We start from the raw sequence: 24,443 nt of genomic DNA, 5'->3' as shown, positions 1-24,443 counted from the left end.
TGTCACCCAGGCTGAAAAGAAGAGGAGCGATCTCGGCTCACTGCAACCACCGCCTCCCAGGTTCAAGCGATTCTCCTGCCTCAGCCTCCCAAGTAGCTGGGACTCCAGGCGTCTGCCACCACACCCGGCTAATTCTGTATTTTTAATAGAGACGGGGGTTTCACCATATTGGCCAGGCTGGTCTTGAACTCCTGACCTCATGATCTGCCTGCCTCGGCCTCCCAAAGCGCTGGGATTACAGGCGTGAGCCATCGCACCCAGCCATGTGTGTATGTTTTAAAGGGACAGGGTCTTGACACAGTTGCTCAGTCTGGCTTCCTGGACTCAAGCAACCCTCCCACCTCAGCCTCCTGTGTAACTGGGGCTACAGGTGTGCACCACCACACCTGTCTTGGATTTGTGTTTTAATATCATTATCATAAAAGAAAAAAAATACCCAGGTAATTAAAGAGACACAACAACCAAAAGAAAAGCATTACCCTTGAAGGATCCTAGATTAGGGAAAATAAAATTTTAGAAAGCTAGAAATCTGTCACTAGAGCAATTAGGAAAATTTGAATACAGACTGATAATACCATCATATCAATGTTAAATTTCTTGCGAGTGACAACAGTTTTAGTTTATTTTAGAAAAATGTCCTTGTTCTTACAAGATACAAGTGGAAATGTTTAAGGAGTAGGGCATTATAAGGTTTACTTCTAAAAGGTTAAAAGAAACAGTTGGAAAAAATGAATAGCTGGCCGGGTGCGGTGGCTCAAGCCTGTAATCCCAGCACTTTGGGAGGCCGAGACGGGCGGATCACAAGGTCAGGAGATCAAGACCATCCTGGCTAACACGGTGAAACCCCGTCTCTACTAAAAAAAAAAATACAAAAAACTAGCCGGGCGAGGTGGCGGGCGCCTGTAGTCCCAGTTACTCGGGAGGCTGAGGCAGGAGAATGGCGTAAACCTGGGAGGCGGAGCTTGCAGTGAGCTGAGAACTGGCCACTGCACTCCAGCCTGGGCGACAGAGCGAGACTCCGTCTCAAAAAAAAAAAAAAATGAATAGCTGATTAATATATGCAAAGACTAAGAAGACAAAACGAGAAATTCCATTAATAAATGGAATATATTAAAAAGAATTAAAAGGAAATTCTAGAAGTAAAAAATACGGTAACTGAAATTAAGAACCATTAGAAAGGGCCAAACAGCAAATCAGACAAATGAAGAATTATAGATTACTATGCTTGATAACAGGTCAATAAAAAACAGAAAGACTGAAGCACAAAGTCAAAAAAAGGATAGAAGGTAAACAATGAGAAGAATGCAAGCGACATGTGGGACACGGTAAAAAAGGCTAAGACATATATAACTGAAATCCTAGTAGGAAAAGAGAAAACGGAAATCAGGAACAAATGAAGAATAATGAAAAAGCAGTTAAATATATGCGTAAATCCAATTAACACTGATTATATAAAGCAATAATATCTTGTGGGATTTAAAATACATGAAGAATAAAAATGCCTCAGAAGAGTTCCACATCCACCTAAGATATATAATGACAGAAACAATACTGCTTTCCACAAGTTAATAATACACAAAAGCAAATAAACTATAAAATAACCTTGCTCAAATGCATCAGAAAGCTGAGGTCTTAGGGCAACCAAGTTGACTGAAATCTAAGGACAGACCTCTAACAAGGAAAACGAAGGCAAGCACTGGCTCATCTACGACAGGACAGAGGAAGAAACTAACGGCACCTGGCAACCAGCTCATGAAAATTCAGCTAACACTTCTAACAAATTGAGAAAGGCTGCATGTAGGCTAGCATGAGCATACAGAACCCCTGGGACTCAGACACAAGGAAAACTCAGTCACCCAGCAGGATCACCTCCGCAGACCAGATACTCAAGAGAAAGATTGGGGGTAGGGCAGAAGACCACCTCCTTTGGTGGTGCAGTCCTGGAGGAGGGGAACAGCCTCTGTTGCGGAAAAGCACAAAAATCTCTGAACCCTTCTTCTCTGAACAAAAGCCTTAGGCTATGGGGAAGGGGCAGCAAAGCATGTCACCCCTCAAAGCACAGGTTAAGACTCACTGCAGTTGCACTAAGCATAAAAGAAAAACATCTACCCCTAGGGGATAGGCATAAAACAGTCTTGAGCCTATAATAATACTACCAACACTACGAGAGGTCTCCTACCACTGAAAGAAGGGGAAAAAAACTATTTTGCACAATACCTGCCAGATGCAAGGCAAAGAATGAATGCCACAAGGAAAACTAGGATCATTGAGGCCACCCTACCAGTGAGAATGGCAGACCACAGAAATGCTAAACACTAGGGTAGACCAGGGCAACAGAGAACGTTACTGTTCCCTCCTCCCCCAAATAAGCGAACAAATTCTAAACATATCATACTCAAACTCCTGAAAACCAGAGATAAAGAGAAATACTGAAGGCAAGCAGAGAAAAAGGACACATTAAATACAGAAGAACAAAAGTAAAAAGCAAGAGCAGACTTCTTGTCAAGAATGAGGATGCCGGAAGACATGGAGAGGTAGATTTAAAAAATGGGAAGAAAAAAAGGAAAGAATTCTAAAGTCAATGAAACCGTATTTCTAAAATGAAAGCATTCAACACAAAGAACCCAATTTAAAAATGGACAAAGCAAAAAATAACAGATGCTGGTGAGGTTGCAGAGAGAAAGAAATGCTTACACACTGTTGGTGGGAGTGTAAATTAGTTCAACCATTGTGGAAAGCAATGTGGTGATTCCTTGAAGAGCTAAAAACAGAACTACCATTTGACCCAGCAATCCCACTACTGGGTGTATACCCAAAGGAATATAAACTGTTCCATCATAGTGACACATGCATGCAAATGTTCACTGCAGCACTATTCACAATAGCAAAGACATGGAATCAACTTAAATATCTAACAACGGTGTACTGGATAAAGAAAATGTGGTAGATATGCACCATGGAATACTATGCAGCCATAAAAAGAATGAAATAATGTCCTCTGCAGGAACATGGATGGAGCTGGAGGCCATTATCCTTAGCAAACTAACACAGGATCAGAAAACCAAATACCGCATGTTCTTATTTATAAGTGGGAGTTAAATGATGAGAATACATGAACACAAAGAGGAACAACACACACTGGGACTAACTGGAGGTAAGAGGTTGAGAGGAGGGAAAGGATCAGAAAAAATAATTAATGGGTCCTAGGCTTAACACCTAGATGACAAAATAATCTGTACAATAAACCCCTATGACACAGGTTTACCTATACAACAAACCTGCATGTGTATCCCTGAACCTAAAAGTTTTAAAAATGGACAAAGAACTTGAATAGACATTTCTCCAAAGATACACGAATGGTCAAAAAGTATATGAAAAAATGCTCAACATGATTAGCCATTAGTGCAAATCAAAACCACAGGACGGCTATAATCAAAAAGACAACAAGAAGTGTTAGTGAATATGTGGAAAAACAGGAACCTTTATACCCTGCTGGTAGGAGTGTGAAACGGTACAGCCATTTTGAAAACAGGATGCCATTCCTTGAAAGGTTGAAAATAGAGTGTTATCAGCCAGGCACAGTGGCTCATACCTATAATCCCAGCACTTTGGGAGGCCAAGACGGGAGGATCACTTGAGCCCAAGAGTTTGAAACCAGCGTGGGCAACATGGTGAAACCCCATCTCTAGAAAAAATACAAAAATTAGCTGGGCACGGTGGTGTGCACCTGTAGTCCCAGCTACTCAGGAGGCTAAGGCGGGAGGATTGCTTGAGCTGGAGAGGCAGAGGTTGCAGTGAGCAGAAATCATACCCCTGCACTCCATCCTGGGTGACAGAGCAAGATTCTGTCTAAAAAAAATAAAGTTATCATATAATCCAAAAATTTCAACAACACTTGTATATGAATGCCTTATAGCACTATTCACAAACGATAGCCAAAAAGTGGAAACAGTCCCAATGTCCACTGCCCAATGAATGGATAAGATGTGGTATATATGTTGAATGGAATACTGCTCAGCCATAAAAAGGAATGAAGTAATAATATGTACTATAACATGGATGAACCTTGAAAACATCATATTAGGCCGGGCGCGGTGGCTCACGCCTGTAATCCCAGCACTTTGGGAGGCCGAGGAGGGCGGATCAACAAGTGGTCAGGACATCGAGACCCACGGTGAACCCCTGATTTGAAACCCCGGTTCTACTTAAAATACCCAAAAAACATGATTAGCCGGGCGCCGTGCAGGCGCCTGTAGTCCCAGCTACTCGGGGAGGCTGAGGGCAGGAGAATGGCGGGAACCCGGGAGCGGAGCTTGCAGTGAGCCGAGATAGCGCCACCGCACTCCAGTCTGGGGACAGAGCGGGACTCCATCTCAAAAAAAAAAAAAAAAAGAAAAACATCATATTAACTGAAAGAAGACTAGTCACAAAGGATCATGAACTATATGATTCCATTTATATGAAATATCCAGAATAGGCAAATCGCTAGAGACAGAAAGTAGATTAGTAGTTGCCTAGGAATGAGGTAGGAGGTGGCAGGCCAAGGGGTATAAGTCTCTTTTTGGTATGATGAAAATGTCTAGCTGGGCACGGTGGCTCTCGCCTGTAATCCCAGCACTTTGGGAGGCCAAGGCAGGTGCATCACTTGAGGTCAGGAGTTCAAGACCAGCCTGGCCAAGATGGCGAAACCCCATCTCCACTAAAAATACAAAAATTAGCCAGGCATAGTGGTGCACAACTGTAATCCCAGCTACTCGGGAGGCTGAGGCAGGAGAATTGCTTGCACCCGGGAGGCAGAGGTTGCAGTGAGCCAAGGTCATACCACTGCACTTCAGCCTGGGCAACAGAGCGAAACTCCATCTCAAAAAAATTAAAAAAAAGAAAATGTCCAAAACTTGATAAAGAAATCTCTATATTAAAAACCATTAAACGGTATACTTTAAATGAGCGAAATGTAGTTGTGTGAATTATATTTCACTAAAGCTATTTTTTAAAAAACAGGCAAAACAAATCTGTGGTGATGTAAGTCAGAATAGTGGTTGTGGGAGGGGAATGATTTACTGGGAAGACGCATTCAGGTATCTGCTAGAGTAATAGAATGTGCTATGCCTTGAAGTTATTTGTGATTACTTAAAATGTACATATAAGAAAAAAACATTGAGTTATACACTTAAGATGATACACTTTATGTAAGAAAATTACCTCTCCTTAAAAAAATTATTTTTCTGTGGCCGGACACAGTGGCTCACGCCTGTAATCCCAGAACTTTGAGAGGCCGAGGCAGGCGGATCACAAGGTCAGGAGATCGAGACCATCCTGGCTAACACGGTGAAACCCCATCTTTACTAAAAATACAGAAAATTAGCCGGGCGTGTGGCAGGCACCTGTAGTCTGGGAGGCAGAGTTTACAGTGAGCCGAGTTTGCGCCACTGCACTCCAGTCTGGGCGACAAAGTGAGACTCCATCTAAAAAAAAAATTATTTTTCTGCAAGTTGAAAATTGCACCTTTTAATGCTCATTATATTATTATCTAGTTTGGGGTTTTTTTTAAACTAAACTATGGATGGCAGCTATATGAATTTCCCAGAACAATGCTATGGGAAGTTAGAAAATCACTGACTCACTCTTGTGCAAATGTATCAAGTAGAAGCAAAAGGAAAGCACTATCTTCTAAATTCAAGCACCCTTATTTACTTTGATACTGTCTTACCCTCTGGTCAAATGTACTTCTCCTTTCAAATACTGTATTGGTTTTTTTCAGAATAATAACTAAATATGAAAGTGACTCCTAAAGAATCACTTGGCAAACTTGGGTATCAAGGCTACTAAGTACATTGCCAATCAAAAATCACCCATGATGACATTGCCCATATTAAATGTTAAGGGTCATAATTATCACTTTATTTTGAATTCCAGGAGAGTTTAACAATTGTTGACATCCAGCCAGGCATGGTGGCTCACACCTGTAATCCCAGAGCTTTCGGAGGCCTAGGCGGGAGGCTTGCTTAAGGCCAGGTGTTAGAAACCAGCAAGATCCTGTCTCTACAAAAAAAATTTAAAAATCAGCTAGGCATGGAGTATTTGTAGCCCTAGCTACTCAGGAGGCTGAGGCAGGAGGATTGGTTGAGCCCAGTAGCTGGAGGCAGCAGCGAGCTACGATCACACCACTGCCCCCCAGCCTAGGTGACAGAGTGAGATGCTGTCTCAAAAAAGAAAACAAAATGAAATCTCGTTTTGGCCACTGAGTCATAAAGAAAATTCAACCAAATCCTGATACCCTACACACTACAGTACATTGCTTATTGTTCTTCCCCTCTGCTAAACAGCAGAAAAAAGGAAGGGAAGGAAGAGAATCAATGAAGGAAAAGGGATTCTTTATAAGGAGAGAATAAAGCACTTACACTTCATAGGACTTTCTAGCCACAGATGCCAGGTGCTACCCACTGAAATCCAGGCTTGGACTAAGCTCCACATTTCTGAAAGGACCATCTCAACTGAAGCCTGGGGCTCAGAGTCAGCAGGAGGAAGCTGCAGCTCCCACTAGCAGCACATTTCAAAGAGGCTGCAACAAGAGAACATTTTCTATTTAAGCATCTAATTCCAATCTTCCATTTCACAAAGCAGTAGCAGAACAGGGCTTTATATCAGTATTTTCAAAAGATATTTCCATGACTATGTGATGAATATGAGGCAGGCTGTGGCCCAGCAATCCTTTCACTAACATGCGCTAAGCCCTTCATTATACTTCACAGCAGATCCTAAAGTACTTGCTCCCTTTTTTCTTTAATGGTGCACTGTTGCTCCAAGACTCACTTCTAAACTAACATTTCTAAAACTGCCGAATCAACCAAAATCACTGAGCGGGCCCTCAACAATGCAAGCACACACCCAGACAGACGCCTAAGGACTCATTAGCTGCCAAGAATTAGAAGCAGATTACAGCTGCTAGTTAATTCCACACAAAAACTCCTCAAATTAAGCAGAATTACCTAAAATACTTCACTGAGTACCAAAGAGCTCTGGCAAATAGAAAATAAAGCCCTGGAAATACAGATAATTCAATAAGACTTGAGAAGTAACATAAGTATCAGGTTGCTGCATTTTTTAAGCATTTCAATGAGTGAATGATATTATTTATTAAATGACGATTTTCAAAGATTTATAGTATATTGGGGCAAGTTCTGGGAAGGAAGACTACATCAGAACACAGAGTAAAAGGACTCAAAAGAAAACCATAAATCAGTCAAACAAAACAATATTTTAGATATATGCCCTGCAACCATGTGGTATAGCGCTAGAAAAGTCAGAATTTCCCAAATCAAGAAAAAATCATTTTCATGAGACAGGTAAAGAAAGAACAAGTCTAATTTACCTGAAACAGAAAAAGTAATTTTTTAAGTCATGAACTACCTTAAGTTCTTTTACATAATCCTTTATGAGAATTTTACAAAACGAGATAAATTGCTAGATTTGTTACAACAAATTACTTCCTGATAATTTTCTCGGACAGTGGGAAGAAAAATGGTTTGAAAGGATACCAATTAAGAAAAAAATAAACTGAGGGGCACATAAGATAACCATCACTATCTAAAATATTTTCTTTTTTTATGCTTTTATTTATTTATTTATTTTATTATACTTCAAGTTCTAGGGTACATGTGCATAACGTGCAGATTTGTTACATATGTATACTTATGCCATGTTGGTGTGCTGCACCCATCAACTCGTCAGCACCCATCAATTCATCATTTATATCATGTATAACTCCCCACTGCAATCCCTCCCTCCTCCCCCCTTAAAAATATTTTTCAATATAACTTATTTTGCAAGATGGCCTGCAACACAGAAACCAAGATGAAATCAAACTTAATTAATATCTTCACCAAAGCAGCGATAAAGCAACTCCCATCCTCCAAAAAAAAGTTGTAAAAGTAATCATAAATCCCCTAGCAAGCTCCCAGATTCACAAAATACACTTGAGTATACATAAACACATTTTCTAGAAGCAAAAAATTTCCCTTACAGAGGTAAGTTCAGTCAACGTACATTTTCACAGCCATCTCCATAAGAGCTAAATATATAATCAAAAGGAAAAAAAGTATTTTCCTCAGGAGGAAAGATATTCGTAGCTAAAAACAATTACTTAAAAGGAAGGGCCAGGTGCAGTGGCTCACACCTGTCATCTAAGCACTTTGGGAGAATCACCTGAGACCAGAAATTCTACACCAACCCGGGTAACATAGCAAGACCCAGTCTTTAAAGGAAAAAAAAAAAAATTAGCAGGATGTGATGGTGCGCACCTTTGGGCCTAGCTTCTGGGGGTAGGGGTAGGGGACTGAGGTGGGAGGATCACTGAAGCCCCAGTTACAGTGAACTGTGATCCTGCCACTGCACTCCCGACTGGGTGACAGAGTGAAACCCTATCTCCTTTTTTTTTTTTTTTTTTTTTGAGACGGAGTCTCGCTCTGTCTCCCAGGCTGGACTGCAGTGGCCGGATCTCAGCTCACTGCAAGCTCCGCCTCCTGGGTTTCCGCCATTCTCCTGCCTCAGCCTCCCGAGTAGCTGGGACTACAGGCGCCCACCACCTCGCCCGGCTAGTTTTTTTGTATTTTTTAGTAGAGACGGGGTTTCACCGTGTTAGCCAGGATGGTCTCGATCTCCTGACCTCGTGATCCGCCCGTCTCGGCCTCCCAAAGTGCTGGGATTACAGGCTTGAGCCACCGTGCCCGGCCGTGAAACCCTATCTCTAAAATACATTGAAATTTAATCAAAATAAAAGAAAGGAATCAATGAGGCCAATGACAGCACCGCACACTGTGGTCTTCCTAGATTCTCCCGAAATCCCAGAAGTTCTGAGACAAGCACTTTCAAATGATCCTCTATCATAATGACCTTTGACAAATGAATTTTGGCTGAACTATGTAGTTGTTGGTCACACATAAGATGGTACTAAGATATCCTGCCCCAATTTTTTCATGACAAGAATCCCTACCCAAAATAATAATCCTCAATTACCTATGAATGTGGGTATTAATCTCAAGAATGGCCCTGAAAAAGATAAATAAATTTAGATCCATAAAACCAACTTCAGTTGGGAATGACCAAGGCAAGCATTACTCGATAATCTTGTCCCTGTGGGCCTTATTTATACTAGGCAGTCTCGCTTTAAAAATAGAAAATGCCAAGCTTGAAATCATTTCATTTGAAACAAATGGTTAGCCCATGCAAGGGCTTCCTGAAAGCCAAAATACAGAAAATTTATGTTCTTTCAACACTGGTCTCTATTTCTGCCTACCTGCTCAGTTTTATAATAACTCATATAAACCAGATGAGAATTCTATCGTACATACAAAGCATATGTTAACAGTGCTTAAGACTCAAATTTTTCAAACTTAATATAAATGTAAGATGTCTAACTTAAAGTATTGTAATAATGTATTAAAGTGATTTTTAAATCTCTGAATGCTTATTTATATAAAAGCATGTATATTTTCTTGAACTCCTGACCTCAAGTGATCTGCCTGCCTTGGCCTCCCAAAGTGCTGGTATTACAGGCATGAGCCACCACGCCTGGCCTTTTTTAATTTTTTTGTTTTTGAGATGGAGTCTTGCTCAAAAATCTATGTTTTCATGTCTAGTTCCAAATATATTCTCTTGCTTTGAAGATAACTGTTAAAATATTACACTATGACTGAGACAGAAAATACAACTAGGAAGCAATGAATACAAAATAGAAAAAAGAATTGTGCTGTGGGCTTGAGAAAAAAATAAGTAAAAACCATTATGCAAACTCTGTCAACAGAAAACCCAACAAAAGGAAAAATACTTGTTTTCTAATTTCATTTTGGATACTCTACCAGAAGATGAAAATTAAATTAGTACTTTTAAGAGTATGTACATACCAAACACTACAAAACTATCCCCTGTAGCAATACTGTTAACTTCCAATAAAGAGAAATAAGGTTTATCTTAGAGACTTCACCTGTACAGGTGGAAAAATACTCTCTGGTAATATTTCAGCACCATGGTACAAGCGAGGGAAATACAGGACAGGTAGTCTGAGTAATCTCAACTTCCTATGAAATAAATTTGTTTTTAAGTTCAACAGAGCTTAAAAATCTGGGAAACATTCCCCGAATAAGTAAGTAAATAAATATAGAATTACCACATGATCCAGCAATTCCACTTCTGGGTATACCGTATATTCGAAAGAACTGAAAGCAGGTACTCCCACAAGTATGTGTACACCCATGTTCATAGCAGCATTATTCACAAAGGTGCAAGCAAGTGTCCATTGATGGATGAATGGATAAGCCAAGTGTGGTATATATACATACAACGGAATATTATTCAGCCTTAAAAAGGAAGGAACTTCTGACACGTGCTACGCACGCGAATGAACCCTGAAGATATTATGCTAAGTGAGAATAGCCCATCACAAAAAGGCTACATACTGTATGATTCCACTTACATGAGGTACCAAGAACAGTCACATTCATAGAGACAGAAAGTAGAATGGTGGTTGCCAGGGACTAGGGGGAGGGGCAAATGGGCACCTGTTGTGTTTAGTGGGCACAGATTTAGTTTTACAAGATGAAAAAGTTTTGAAGATGGATGATGGTGATGGTTGCACAACAATGTGAACGTATGTAATACCACTGAACTGCACACTTGAAAATGGTTAAAATGCCTGGACACGGTAGCTTATGCCTGTAATCTCAGCTACTTGGGAGGGTGAGGGGGCAATATAGCTTGAGCCTGGGAGTTTAAGGCTGTAGTGAGCTATGATCACACCACTGCACTCCAGCCTGGGCAACAGAATGAGACCCTGTCTCAAAGAAAAAAAAAAAGTTAAAATGGTAAATTTATGTTTTGAATGTTTTACCACACAAAAAAAATCTATAAAACTTACTTTCCATTTCCTCTATAAACATCAGTGCAATCACTATAAAAGAATGCTGAAGAAGTATCTGAAGAGCTGGAAAAACTATTGTAATTAGAAAATACAGCAGTACACTGATAATTTTACATCCTAAATCAAACAATCAACTTTGGCCCAAGGCCTGACAAGATGAGAAACTAATCAAAATATGGAGAAATGCCACCACATAACAGACTACCATGGCAACAGAAATACTGTCACAAAATCACAAACATAGACTCCAATACTTCAAAGACATGAAATGTTCTATATTTGCACTGTATAGCACTTGGAATTTGGGTAAGTGCAAATAAACTGATTTTAGGCTGGGTGCAGTGGCTCATGCCTGTAATCCCAGCACTTTGGGAGGCTGAGGTGGGTGGAGGCTGAGGTGGGTGGAGGCTGAGGTGGGTGGATCACGAGATCAGGAGATCGAGACCACCCTGGCCAACACAGTGAAATCCCATCTCTACTAACAGTACAAAAAATTAACCGGGCATGGTGGCATGCGCCTGTAATCTCAGCTACTCAGGAGCCTAAGGCAGAATTACTTGAACCAGGCAGGCGAAGGTTGTAGTGAGCCGAGATCGCGCCACTGCACTTCAGTCCAAGCGATAGAGCAAGACTCTGTCTCAAAAAAAAGAAACTGATTTTAACTTTTACTTAATTTTAAGTTTAAATAGTCACCCTGGACTGGTGGCTGCTACACTGGATGACACAGCTACACTGGTAAACTCTCTGGGAGAAAGATCTTTGGTTTTCATTATTTACATACTCCCAGTTTCTACCAGTGCGAGGCATAGCGTATTCCTAGACTGAACTCATCTACTGAAGCTGTATAGGAACATTATCTATTTTCTAGAAGGCTTTCCTTTCAAAAGCATGTTTTGATTGGAAGGTGTGAACATAAGCACAAACAAAAAATGCCTAAACTTTCAAGATAAATCAGTAACGACCAGAGAAAAGCCAAAAACCCTACGTTTTATAACTAGGCTAAAGAATCAATAAATTCCAAAAGGGAAAAGTACTAGGAAAGAAGTTTGAAGCTGATATTCCATGACCCATATATTAATCGGTTCTCACGCTGCTAATAAAGACATACCCAAGCCTGGGTAATTTATAAAGGAAAGGGGTTTAACCGACTCAGTTTCACACGGCTGGGGAGGTCTCACATTCATAGCGGAAGATGAAGGAAGAGCAATGTCCTACATGGCAGCAAGCAAGAGAGAGCTTGTGGAGGGGAACTCCCATTTATAAATCCATCAGAACTTGTGAGACTTATTCACTACCACAAGAACAGATGGGGGAACCCCCCATCATGATTCAAATACTTCCATCTTGCTCCATCCCCTGACACAAGTGGGGGAGTATTATTACAGCTCAAGGTGAGATGTGGGTGGGGACATAGCCAAACCATATCAACCCATGACGTTTCTGATATCATATCTAAGAAGAAAATTCCTATGGACATGTGATAAACCAAACATGACAATGCCAACTTGGTCTATCAAAGCATGATTTACTTCATCTGCTTTATGCTTTTGATGCTTTTCATCAAAAAGCTGCATACACCCATGCTGAAGCATGCCTTTTCAGTTTCCAGACTGAACTATAAAACTTTTGGGGTAACATCTAATCCAAAGATTGTCTGTAAAAGTTATCTCCTACTTACAACTTAAATTACAAACTTATAACTGAATAGCTTAAGTAATTGGCCCTATGAAGAGATGCTCTTTCCTTCAACAGCTCTCCACTAATTTTGGTTACTAGGGGTGGACAAATGAAACTACTAAATGTACAGGACCGGCTACTAAGATTCCTTTAAGATGTGCCTCCAAATACTCTGTCTTTTAGAACACTTTGAAGTTATCAGTGATATTTACCCATCACATAAAACATAACCATGGCTGTACATCTCCAAGAATTTTGGTGGAAAAAGTTTAGAGCAATGAATACAGATTCTTCAGAAAATGGCTCTTTTATACAAATATTAGAGAAAGAGAAAAGATGCTAAGTCACAGCACAGGCTAAAGCCTATTCAAATTACACCTCTATACCAAGTCTACTGTCACCAGGTCATTAGAACTATACTAAATTACTCTCAGATTAATTAGTTGGGGTGGTGGGGAGGAATAAGGATAACAGTTTCACAAATACATATTCTTGAAAGTAGTTTTTTAGCTCACCACACAAATTCTATGCCTTACCAATTTCAAATGGATGTTAAAATGCTATACTTATTACTACAGTTAAAATGCGCTTTTGTTTCAGTAGACAAAATTTTCTGGAAAGGAAAAAACCACCACACACATTACTTTTGATTACAAATGCCACTCAGTGACCACTTAAAGAGAGCCTTGGCCAGGCACAGTGGCTGATGGCTGTAATCCCAGCACTTTCGGAGGCTGAGGTGAGCGAAGTGCTTGAGCCCTGGGGTTCGAGACCAGCCTGGACATCAGGCTCAGGTGAGCAAGGCTGCAGTGAGCAGTAATCACACCCCTGCACTCCACAGCCTGGGCAACAGAGTGAGACCCTGTCTCAAAAAACTAAATAAATAGGCCAGGCGCAGTGGCTCACACCTGTAATCCCAGCACTTTGGGAGGCCAAGGCGACCAGATCACTTAAGGCTAGAGTTTGAGACAAACCTGGCCAACATGGTGAAACCCCATCTCTACTAAAAACACAAAAATTAGCCGGGCCTAGTGGCACATGCCTGTAGTCCCAGCTACTTGGGAGGCTGAGGCAAGAGAATTGCTTGAACCCAGGAGGCGGAGGTTGCAGTGAGCCAAGGTGGTGCCACTGCACTCCCACCTGGGCAACAGAGTGAGACTCTGTCTCAAAAAGTAAGTAAAGAGAGCCTTATTGAGTCCAAAAGTTCCTCTCCCTTTCTGCACCTGAATATCTGCAAGTATAAAATGGTGGCAACATATATATCTCATAAAGGTTTTTTTTTGGAAAAAAAAAAAAAAAGAAAGAAAAGAAAAAAAAGACTGGAAAGACTGAAGAGCATTAAAGGAGTTGAATATTGTTTATTTTAACCACGTATATGGTTAAGAATGACAGCAAAATAAAACTCGCAGATAAAGAAAATGTGAGTTAATCCAACTGAGTATCTGCATGTATGCACTATGACAATCAACGTTTTTAAGAACCTGTGTGTGAAGCATCTTGATTGTTTATCTTAATAACCATGGTTTATTTCTTCAACTATGGGTATTGGACTACATAAACAAATGTGACAAGAATCCCAGTCTAGTAGGGGAGGCAAAACACTTATTTTCAAAAGGTGTATAAAAGGCAAACACAATAAATAAAGTTCTCTAGGCATTCAGTGGGGGCTGAAATCACTTTTGGCTGAAGAGAAGCAGGTAAGCCTTCAAGGAGAAAGTAGAATTTAGTTTGGGCTTTCAAAAGGTGAGTTAGTTTCTGCATTTGAAGACAGGGTCGGGAAAGAGTAAAAGCAGAGAAGAAAGTAAAGTTGGGCAAAGGCGGCATCCACTCTACCACAAAATATTTGTGTACTATGAGAAATATTTCAGCTATTTGGATGCTGATGGGAAAGACTCAGTAAAGGAGTCTAAAGATGCAGACAAGACAAAGGATAAACCAAAAGATTAAGGTCCCAGAGATTTCAGAAGATTGAGAGATGCAAAGCACCTAGATCTGACAAGAGGAGAAGCAGCTGCATACAACCATGCTGAAGTTTGACCAAATTAGAGGGGAAAGGTGATGGTATATTTATAAAATAACTAGAAAGATAGATCTTGGAATCCACATTTGATAAGGAGAGAAATAAAGACACGAAGACAGAAAAAGGAAGGGACAGTCAATGAACTGAAGTTTTGATAAAATTCAAGAACTAATGCAGGGACTTCTGTTTAAAATGACTAAACTAACTGATTGAACACAGCTGTTTGCTCTCAGGTCCTTCCAAAAATCCACTAAACATCAGAGTAAAGATCTTTTTTTAAAAAGGCAAAAACACATAAAGACAAAGAAAATGGAAAGAGATGACAGATATCAATACAACTGTGGAAACTGGAAAGCTAAAGGACAGTGTTAACTGTCTTAGCAGATCCGAAAAGGCTGAAATTTGCCTGGGGGTGGGGAGGGAGAATGAGATGAGAATGGGGAAAGCAAGGGACAAACTACTCATGCGGCAAAACCCAGGAAGACTAGGGAATTGGAAGCACAGGTACATCTGAAGGCAGATGCACAGGCGGAACAAAAAACAAAAGAGTGGAGCTGGGTGTGGTGGTGTGCACCTGTAATTTCAGCTACGTAGGAGGCTGAGGAGACAGGATTGCCTGAGACCAAGAGTCTGGGTCCAACCTGGGCAATATAGAGAGACCCCATCTTTTATTTTCTTTTTTTTTTTCTTTTTTTTTTGAACGGTGGGGTGGACCGAGAGCGGTGGCTCACGCATGTAATCCCAGCACTTTGGGAGGCCGAGACGGGCGGATCACGAGGTCAGGAGATCGAGACCATCCTGGCTAACATGGTGAAACCCTATCTCTACTAAAAAAAAAATACAAAAAACTAGCCAGGCGTGGTGGTGGGTGCCTGTAGTCCCAGCTACTCAGGAGGCTGAGGCAGGAGAATGGCCTAAACCCGGGAGGCGGAGCTTGCAGTGAGCTGAGATCCGGCCACTGCACTCCAGCCTGGGCGATAGAGCGAGACTCCGTCTCAAAAAAAAAAGAAAAAAGAAAAAAGAAAAAAGTTTAAATAAATAAAAGGGTCAAAATCTGTGTAAGAAGCAGTAGCCTCCTAAATTTCCTCTCTGACTCTGAGCAATCAGGCTACTACTCTCCCACCATAACGGAAGACTCAAGGTTTACTTTGGAAAGATTGAAGTAGGTGGTCTCTGGACTCTTAGACAACAGACTCAGCTAAAGACAGGAGTATCATGCTGAAACCAAGAGATCCATCCCCTAGCTTCATTCCCTGACCTGGCTTTAGAACACTGGCAGTCTAGCTTACAACCCCCAGGCTGACTAGAGAATTCAAGGTAAAAGCAACCCAAGAGAAACAGACCAACAGAAAAGCAATGAGAGAAAGGATGAAGGTTCCCTTCTCGATGATCCATTAAATGGAAGAGTAACCCAAGAAAACATCATGGAATCCAAGAATCAGTAGATTCAGCACAACAAAGAGGCAAAGGGAATTCCCTAGGACAGTGTTTATGGAATCCCATAACGATAATTATCAACAGACCTAGCGAACCAGGCCAGACTGGAGCAGGAAAATGGAGGGTTCTTGGGATAGATATTTCCTTCAGCCAAAAAAGAAAACAAATCACCAGTCTGAACAAAGAGGATACTTACACTACTGAGATTTGGGGATGACTTATTGAGGATATACAGAAAACAAAATGAAAAAAAAAAAAGAGGTATTTGATTACCAACAGGAAAAAAGAGGTTCCACAAAATTTTGTTTTAAAAATAAAACTTCAATATTAGTAAAATTACATAAAGATTTCAAAAAACCTGGGTGACGTTGAGATTTTTGAGCCAGCAAACTGGAAAACAGTGGGTTATTATCAAAGCACAATGTCTGAATTAGCTATTTGGAGGTGTGGTGACTTTATTTATTTATTTATTTATTTATTTTTTACCATCTTGCTGTCTCCCAGGCTGGAGTGCAGTAGCGAAATCATAGCTCACTCAGTCTTGAACTCCTCGGCTCAAGGGATCCTCCCGAGTAGCTGGGACTATAGGCGAATGTCACCATACCCAACTAATTTTCCTATTTTTGTGTAGAAATGAGGTCTCACTATGTTGCCCAGGCTGGTCTTGAACTCCTGGGCTCAAGGGATCCTCCACCTTGGCCTCCCAAAGTGCTAGGATTACAGGCGTGAGCCAATGGGCCTGGCTGGTAACTTTTTTGTTTTTTTGAGATAGAGTCGGGCTCTGTCACCCAGGCTGGAGTGCAGTGGCACAGTCTCAGCTCACTGCAACCTCCACCTCCTGGGTTCAAGAGATTCTCCTGCCTCAGCCTCCTGAGTAGCTGAGACTACAGGTGCACACCACGCCCAGCTAATTTTTGTATTTTTAGTAGATACAGGTTTTCACCATATTGGCCAGGCTGGTCTTGAACTCCTGACCTCAAGCGATCCGCCCGCCTCAGCCTCCCAAAGTGTTGGGATTACAGGCATGACAGCCTGGGTGGTGGCTTTTTAGTAAAGACAAGATCCAGGGTGTGATTGTGTGACCAGGTGACTGAAGAGAATGAAGAGGTAAAGGAATCAAAAGGCCAAAGTGTTAGCTGAACTGTCAATCCAGATGCTGAAGTTGCCTAAACATGATGTGTGACTGCTGGACATTTTCCAGATCCACTTTTCCACCCTCTTCTGTCATGTTTTCTGCTCCAATAGGCTGACCTGTAAAGACTTTACCAACAGGTCACTGTGTCGCCTGGCTTCCGGCTGAGTTTGGCCAATGGGAAATCCCATCTGTGAAGATGATGTAAGGTTGTAATAGAGTAGTGGAAAGTAAGGAGAGAAAAGTGACTAATATTTAAATAACAATTGCTAACATTTTAATCTCTATGTTCCAAGAACTTTTCTAAGCTCTTTGTAGAATATTAACTCATTTAATCACAACCACCTTCTGTGGTAAGCAGAGATTTTTTTCTAGTTCATTTCCAAATCCAAACACCCAGCATAGTTGCTGGCACATGGTAAGCACTCAAATATTGATTTAAAATACACACAACAAGCAGGTTTAATTAGAAAGATATGACTTTTGCAGTGTAGTGCATGCAGCATTTCTCCTATTTATACTTCAGAAAACTATACGAAGATCAGGGAATTGTGACTCTCCAGAGATCACAGAAACACTAAATGAGACCATATGTGAATGATTTTCTTGTGTAGCCTACAGTGAGTTGTATTCCTTTATTTTCTGACGAGGACTTGGGCGCCAATTTTTTAAGCTTAATATTCAAAGTCAAAGTTGCAGCCAGGCGCGGTGGCTCGCACCTCTAGTGCCAGCACTTTGGGAGGCCGAGGTGGGCAGATCACCTGAGGTCAGGAGTTCGAGACCAGCCTGGCCAACATGGTGAAACCCCGTCTCTACTAAAAAATACAAAAATTAGCTGGGCGTGGTGGCATGTGCCTGTAATTCCAACTACTCGGGAGGCTGAGCCAGGAGAATCACCTGAACCTGGGAGGAGGAGGTTGCAGTGAGCCGAGATCACACCACTGCACTCCAGCATGGGCAACAGAGCCAGACTCTGTCTAAAAAAAAAAAAAAAAGGGCAAAGTTGCTCCATACCAAGACTAGATTTTTAAAAAGTCAAAGTTGCAAATTTTTAAATATCATGAACTTGCAATCTAGGAGCTGATTTAATAAGGCAGAGCACCTTTAAGTATCAGTTATGAGTTACAGGGAAGGGGGGCAAAAAAATATGCTTGTTAGTATAAAATGCAAAAATAAAGGTAAAGGTGAGTATTTTGTCAGCCTGTAAAAAAGCCTCTTTAGTTGTTTTCAAAGTACTTAATTTTTAAAGTGCATACTACATTAGGACCTAAGTCGGCCAGATCACCAAGAATACACACTCACACAGAAATGAAGCACAGCAAAGGTGTGAAAATTAGGAAAGGAAGCATAAAACATGAATCAAAGAATGCAGAAATAAAATAGATATAAGCTACAATTAAATATCTCACTGGATGCACATACAGTTTTATATGGAATAATCAAAGCAGCAGTGATACCCATCTTATAAATAAAAAAATCTAAAAGCCAGAGAAATAACAAGGTTAGAGGATTAATATGAAATAAAATGAGAACTCCAAAGATTTTCTGAACGCAGAATTAATATTTTTTCTTCATACTCTGTTGCCATTCCAAAGCAAGGGGAAAACTCGCACGAGTAAGAATCTAGAAACCTGAGAAGTTTCGAGAAGAACAGACTCAAACTGGAGTGAAAACAGGCAAAAAGAGTGAGGCATAAGGCTACGACTGGGAGGAAATTGCCGGATGCAAGTCTTAGACACGGAGAGGAGACCAATAAAGCATTCTTAAGCGGAAGGTGGAGAAACACTGGGGTTGGAATTGGTGGGAGGAAGACAAAACGGAAAAGCACGGCCCAAGAAGCAACGGCAAAGGCAGAACTTAAACAAGACTAGATCGATGCCACAATCGAAAAGTATTAAGACCTACAAATCAGATTCCACCGGGTGGGGAAAGGGCCAGTTCGCGACCGATCAGGTGCGACTAGTTTCCCAAAAGCGGCAAAGATGTAGCTTCACAGCCCCACCCCACGACAGCAGCTCCTCCCCAAGGAGGACCTCACGAGGTCAACCGCCGGGCTCAGGTTCTCCCCTGGAGCCTAGGTTCCACCCCGCCCCGGCCCCGCGGCACAGAACTGCCTCTCTGGGCCCCTCACCGAACGCTGCAGCTCCCCAAGCCAAAACGAGGCGCGCTCCTTTCCGCTGGGATCTGGGTCGTGGTAAAGCGCCTGCACTGCCTGGTACACGAGCTGCAACGTTGGCTTTGCTCCTTCCATGGTGGTGGCGGCAGTGGCGGTAGCGACGGCTCTGATTCTTCTCCCGAGGCTTCCACGGTTGCTCCGCCTTCGCGTTTCCTCACTGTCTGGGCCACGGCCGCTCCCTGACTGGCGCCATCTCCTCCTCTTTGGCCGTTACCAGGGCAGAAGGTTCCCCGTGGAAGTTGCCCCCTCGGAAACAGCTATTAGGTCGTATTCAGGTTCCTGGCCTTTTTTCCGGTTTTTCCACTAGATCCCAGACTTCTGAGTCCACAGATTCTGGCGCTCCCGTCTTCACTCGCTGACTTGCCCTCAGAAGCCTATCGTCGCACGCCACACACCAGCGTGTATCTAAGGTGCGTTTACCCGGACCGGAAGCGACAGCACCGATACCTTTGGCACACTTCCGCCTGGTACACTACAAACGGCCTCCTTCCCGGCACGCCTCCTCTTGTCTCCCCGCCCCCTCCCGGAAGTGGCCCTGCCGGGCCAGGAGCCGGGAGGAAGAGCGGGTGGTGTTCTCTCGGTTTCTCGCTTCCAGCTTGGGGCTTTAGCACCGAGATGTGTCCCATATCTAAGCTGCCTTCAGCTCCTTGGAATGGATCCAGGTTTTTCCTCCACCTTCCGACTTCCCTATCCCTCTTCAGAGAATCCTTTTCTGCCCTGGTGATCAAGGCGCGTCAAATCAACTCTCCCTATAGTGGCCACAGTACTGGAGATCCAAAATGACTTAAGACCATGTCTTGGTACCTACGCTGGCTCTAGTGGTGGAGACAGACATGTAGTCAACTATTTTACAAACCTGAAATATGTACCACATTGATATAAATCCAAAATGCCTAGAATCTCTGTTCAGCTCCCCTTTATTTAGTTCTTAAGCCTAAAAGAGGCTTTTCATTCCGCTTACAGCTCCTGGTGCTCTAACTCCAGAGCGTTTTGCATTACATCTTTAGGATTATTCTCACATTGAACCGTATTTTTGTGAATGCCTTTCTGTCCAAATCCAATACCAGTGGTCTAACAATTCACAAAAGAAAACAGAAATCTTGGAAACTGTACTCTGGAGAAATTGGGGACAAAAGGTTAACAGTATATTAACATTGCTGCTAGTCCTTTGCACTAGTAAATAACTGCTATTTGATAAATGCTCAGAATGTGTAAAACACTGTAGTTACAAGATCTCATTTAATCCGCCTAACAACCTTGCCAAGTATTATTAAAACCTGTTTTAGGCGCTGACACCTACGGCACCTCAGCTCCGGCGTCATGGCGCCCTCCAGGAAGTTCTTCGTGGAGAGGAACTGGAAGATAACGGGCGGAAGAAGTGTCTGGGGGAGCTCATTGGCACTCAGAACGCGGCCACAGTGCCTGCCCACACCGAGGTGATTTGTGCTCTCCCCACTGCCTGTATCGACTTGGCCTGGCAGAAGCTAGATCCCAAGATTGCTGTGGCTGCACAGAACTGCTACAAAGTGACTAATGGGGCCTTTACTGGGGAAATCAGCCCTGGCATGGTCAAAGACTTAGGAGTCACATAGGTGGTGTGCTCCTGGGGCACTCAGAAGGCATGCCTTTGGGGAGTCAGATGAGCTGACTGGGCAGAAAGTGGCCCATGCTCTGGCAGAGGGACTCGGAGTAATCGCCTGCATTGGGGAGAAGCTAGGTGAAAGGGAAGCTGACATCCTTGAGAAGGTTGTCTTTGAACAAAGGTCATTGCAGATAATGTGAAGGACTAGAGCAAGGTCATCTTGGCCTGTGAGCCCGTGTGGGCCACTGGTACTGGCAAGACTGCAACACCCCAACAGGCCCAGGAGGTACACAAGAAGCTCCGAGGATGGCTTAAGTCCAACGTCTCTGATGCAGTGGCTCAGAGCACTGGTATCATTTATGGAGGCTCTGTGACCAGGGCAACCTGCAAGGAGCTGGCCAGGCAGCCTCACATGGGTGGCTTCCTCATGAGTGATGTTTCCCTCAAGCCCAAATTCGTGGACATCATCAATGCCAAACAATGAGCCCCATCCGTCTTCCCTACTCTTCCTGCCAATCCTGGAACTAAGCAGCCCAGAAGCTGAGTGACTGCCCCTCCCGGGCACATGCTTCTGATGGTGTCATCTGCCCCCTATTGTGGCCTCATCCGAACTGTATCTTCCTTTACTATGTATACCTTCACCTTGTAATGGTTGAAAGACCAGGCCAATCCCTTCTCCACTTACTATGATGGTTGGAACTAAATGTCACCAAGGTGGCTTCTCCTTGGCTGAGAGGTGAAAGTCGTGGAATTTGCTCCTGGGTTCCATAGGCCCTAGTGAGGGGAGGAGAGAGAAACCATCCTCTCCCTTTTTACACTGTGAGGCCAAGATCCTCCCCTCAGAAGCCGAGGTGCTGCCCTCTCCCACAGGGCCAACGCCTGTGTGTGTTGTATATGTGAGCCACCCCACATGTGAGGGAAATAAACACCTGGCACTTAAAAAACAAACAAACAAAAAAACCATTTTAAAGAAAGAGAAATAGTAATGTAATTTGCCCAGGGATACAGTTCTTAAAGTTAGGATTTGAATCCAGATCAGTGTTGCTCCAAAACCTGTTAAATCACACAATCCCTATCATCTCATATGTTCGTTTGCTGTTTGCTTCTGATTTGTTCCTCAAGGAATTTTTAACTGCCAACAACATGATGAAAACACTGTTACTGCACAGAGTTGATATAATTTTAGACAGAGAAAAGAAACTTGATATTTTAGTTACCCAATCCATTCATTCGTTAAAAAAAGATTTAGTGTTGGGCTTGGTGGCTCACAACTGTAATCCCAGCATTTTGAGAGGCCGAGGCAAGAGAATTGCTTGAGGCCAAGAGTTCAAGACCAGTCTGGGTAATGAAATGAGACTCTGTCTCAACAAAAAAAATAAAAAAAATTAGCAGGGCATGGTGGTGGGTGCCTCTAATCCCAGCTACTCAGGAGGCTGAGGTGGGAGTATTGCTTTAGCCCGGGAGGTGGGGGTTGTAGTGAGCAGAGATTGTGCCACTGCACTCCAGCCTGGGAAATGGTGAGACCATATCTCAAAACAAATTTTTTTGTGTTTATCAAAGGATACTATCAAGAAAGTGAAGTGATAGTCCACAACATGGAAGGGAACGTGCAAATCACATATCTGATAACTGATTAGTATCCAGAGTATATAAAAACTCTTACAATTCAGCAATGAAAAGACAACTCAGTTTTTGGGGTTGTGTGTGTGTGTGTGTGTGTGTGTTTTGCTTTTCTGTTTTGAGATGGAGTCTCGCTCTGTTGCCCAGGCTAGAGTACAATGGCATAATCTCAGCTCACTGAAACCTCCACGTCCTGGGTTCAAGCAATTCTCGTGCCTCAGCCTACCATGTAGCTGGGATTACAGGTGCCCACAACCATGCCCAGCTGATTTTTGTGTTTTTAGTAGAGACAGGGCTTCACCATGTTGGCCAGGCTGGTCTTGAACTCCTGACCTCAAGTGATCCACCCGCCTCAGCCTTCCAAAGTGCTGGGATTACAGGCATGAGCCACCATGCCTGGCCTCAGACAGCTCAGTTCTTTAAATGGGCAATTAATTTGAATAGACATTTCTTCAAAGAAGATACACAAATGCACATGAAAAGATGCTCATCATTAGCCATCAGGGAAATACAAATCAAAACTGCAATGAGATACAACTTCACACCCACTAGAATAACTAAAATAAAAAAATGTTAAGTGCTGGTGAGAATGTGGAAAAATCGGAACTCTCATACACTATTCATGGGATTGTATCATGGTGCAGCCATGTTGAAAAAGTTTGGCAGCTCTTCAAAAAAATGTTAAACATAGAATTATCATATGAACCAGCAGTTCTACACTTAGGTATATACTCAAGAGAAATGAAAATGTGTGTGCATATAAACACTTCCACATGCATATTCATAGCAGCATTATTCATAATAGCAGAAACAGCCCCAATATCCGTCATTTGATACATGGATAAACAAAGTGTGCTATATCCATACAATGAAATGTTATTTGACCCTTAAAAGGAATGAAGTACTGATAGATGCTACAATGTAAATAAACTTGAAAAATTATGCTAAGTGAAAGTGGCCAGACACAAAAAGCACATTAATTACGTGATTCCATTGACGTAAAATGTTCAGAGTAAGTAAAGTTCTAAATATAGAAAGTAGATTGGTCGTTTCCGTGAGAAGGATGAGTAGGGAGAGACTGCTGATCCTTAGGGTTGGTTTTCTGTTTTGGGTTTTTTTTTTTTTCTTTTTTTTGTATTGATGGAAATAAATACTCTGGAATTAGTGGTGATGTTCAGAAAACCACATGAATATACTAAAACCATTGACTTATATGTTTTAAAAGGATGAATTTTATGGCAATGTGAACTATATTTCAATAAAACTTATTTTTAAAAGTTCTATGGTTAGGAATTATTAAAACACCACATGGATATTTAGCTAACAGTTGGAGAAAAGAGAAAAAAAATAGAAGTGATACCTAACCCAGAGTAGAGAGATTGGGAACACCATCTGGAGAAAGTATGTCTAAACTGAGACCAGACTGATAGATAAATAGGAAGCAATTAGGCAAAGGGTTTAGTATTGTAGGCAGAGGCAACGGTATGAAAGCCTGGAGGCAAGGGAAAAAATTATGTTCTGAAGACTGAAACTAGCTGAAGGATAGAGTTGGCGTTGGGTAGGAGTAAGAAATGAAGCTAAACAGTGTTTAACCCATCTTGATGACCTCATGCCATTACCTGATACATAGTGGGTGCTTAGCAAACGTCTTAAGTGACGTGTTTCTTAGTTCTTTAGTCTTAAAAAAAAAAACACACACAGTCTAGTTTAACGTGAAATGGCTTGGGCAGGGAAGGTGGCAAGAACAGAAATAAGAAATTATTGTAATAATCTTGGTAAGGAGTGATGGTAGCCTGGAGTAAAGTGTTGGCGGTGGGCATGGAGATAGAGAGGTATTTAGGAACTTGGGAGGAAGAATCTTGATATGGTGATTATTTGAGCTGC

The 24,443-nt window shown here is 42.0% G+C and overlaps 1 protein-coding gene and 1 pseudogene across 4 annotated transcripts in view; one reads left to right on the top strand and one right to left on the bottom strand.

Annotated features, from left to right (window-relative positions):
• The window catches only part of TNPO3 (transportin 3), a 107,515-nt gene extending 87,665 nt beyond the window's left edge, over positions 1–19,850 (bottom strand). The window contains exons 1-2 of one of the 3 annotated variants that reach the window (XM_017896242.1): positions 19,313–19,837; positions 6,402–6,562 (exon numbers count right to left, since the gene is read on the bottom strand). Coding sequence is in view for 2 of the 3 variants with exons in the window: in XM_017896241.1 (XP_017751730.1) it covers positions 19,313–19,432 (120 nt within the window). In the remaining variant the exon portion in view is untranslated. Of the gene's footprint in view, positions 1–6,401; positions 6,563–19,312 lie in introns of all 3 variants that reach the window. The other 2 variants (XM_017896241.1, XM_017896239.1) reach the window with 2 other exon arrangements.
• Positions 19,851–19,945: 95 nt separating this feature from the next.
• On the top strand, positions 19,946–22,215 carry LOC108544864 (triosephosphate isomerase pseudogene; annotated as a pseudogene). Its single transcript, XR_001889973.1, has one exon. The product of XR_001889973.1 is annotated as a triosephosphate isomerase pseudogene (transcript).
• The last annotated feature ends 2,228 nt before the right edge of the window (positions 22,216–24,443 follow it).

Source organism: Rhinopithecus bieti, unplaced genomic scaffold (assembly GCF_001698545.2).
Source record: "Rhinopithecus bieti isolate Rb0 unplaced genomic scaffold, ASM169854v2 scaffold_26131, whole genome shotgun sequence".
NCBI classification, from domain to species: Eukaryota; Metazoa; Chordata; class Mammalia; order Primates; family Cercopithecidae; genus Rhinopithecus; species Rhinopithecus bieti.
This window is presented reverse-complemented; position numbering and strand designations above follow the sequence as displayed.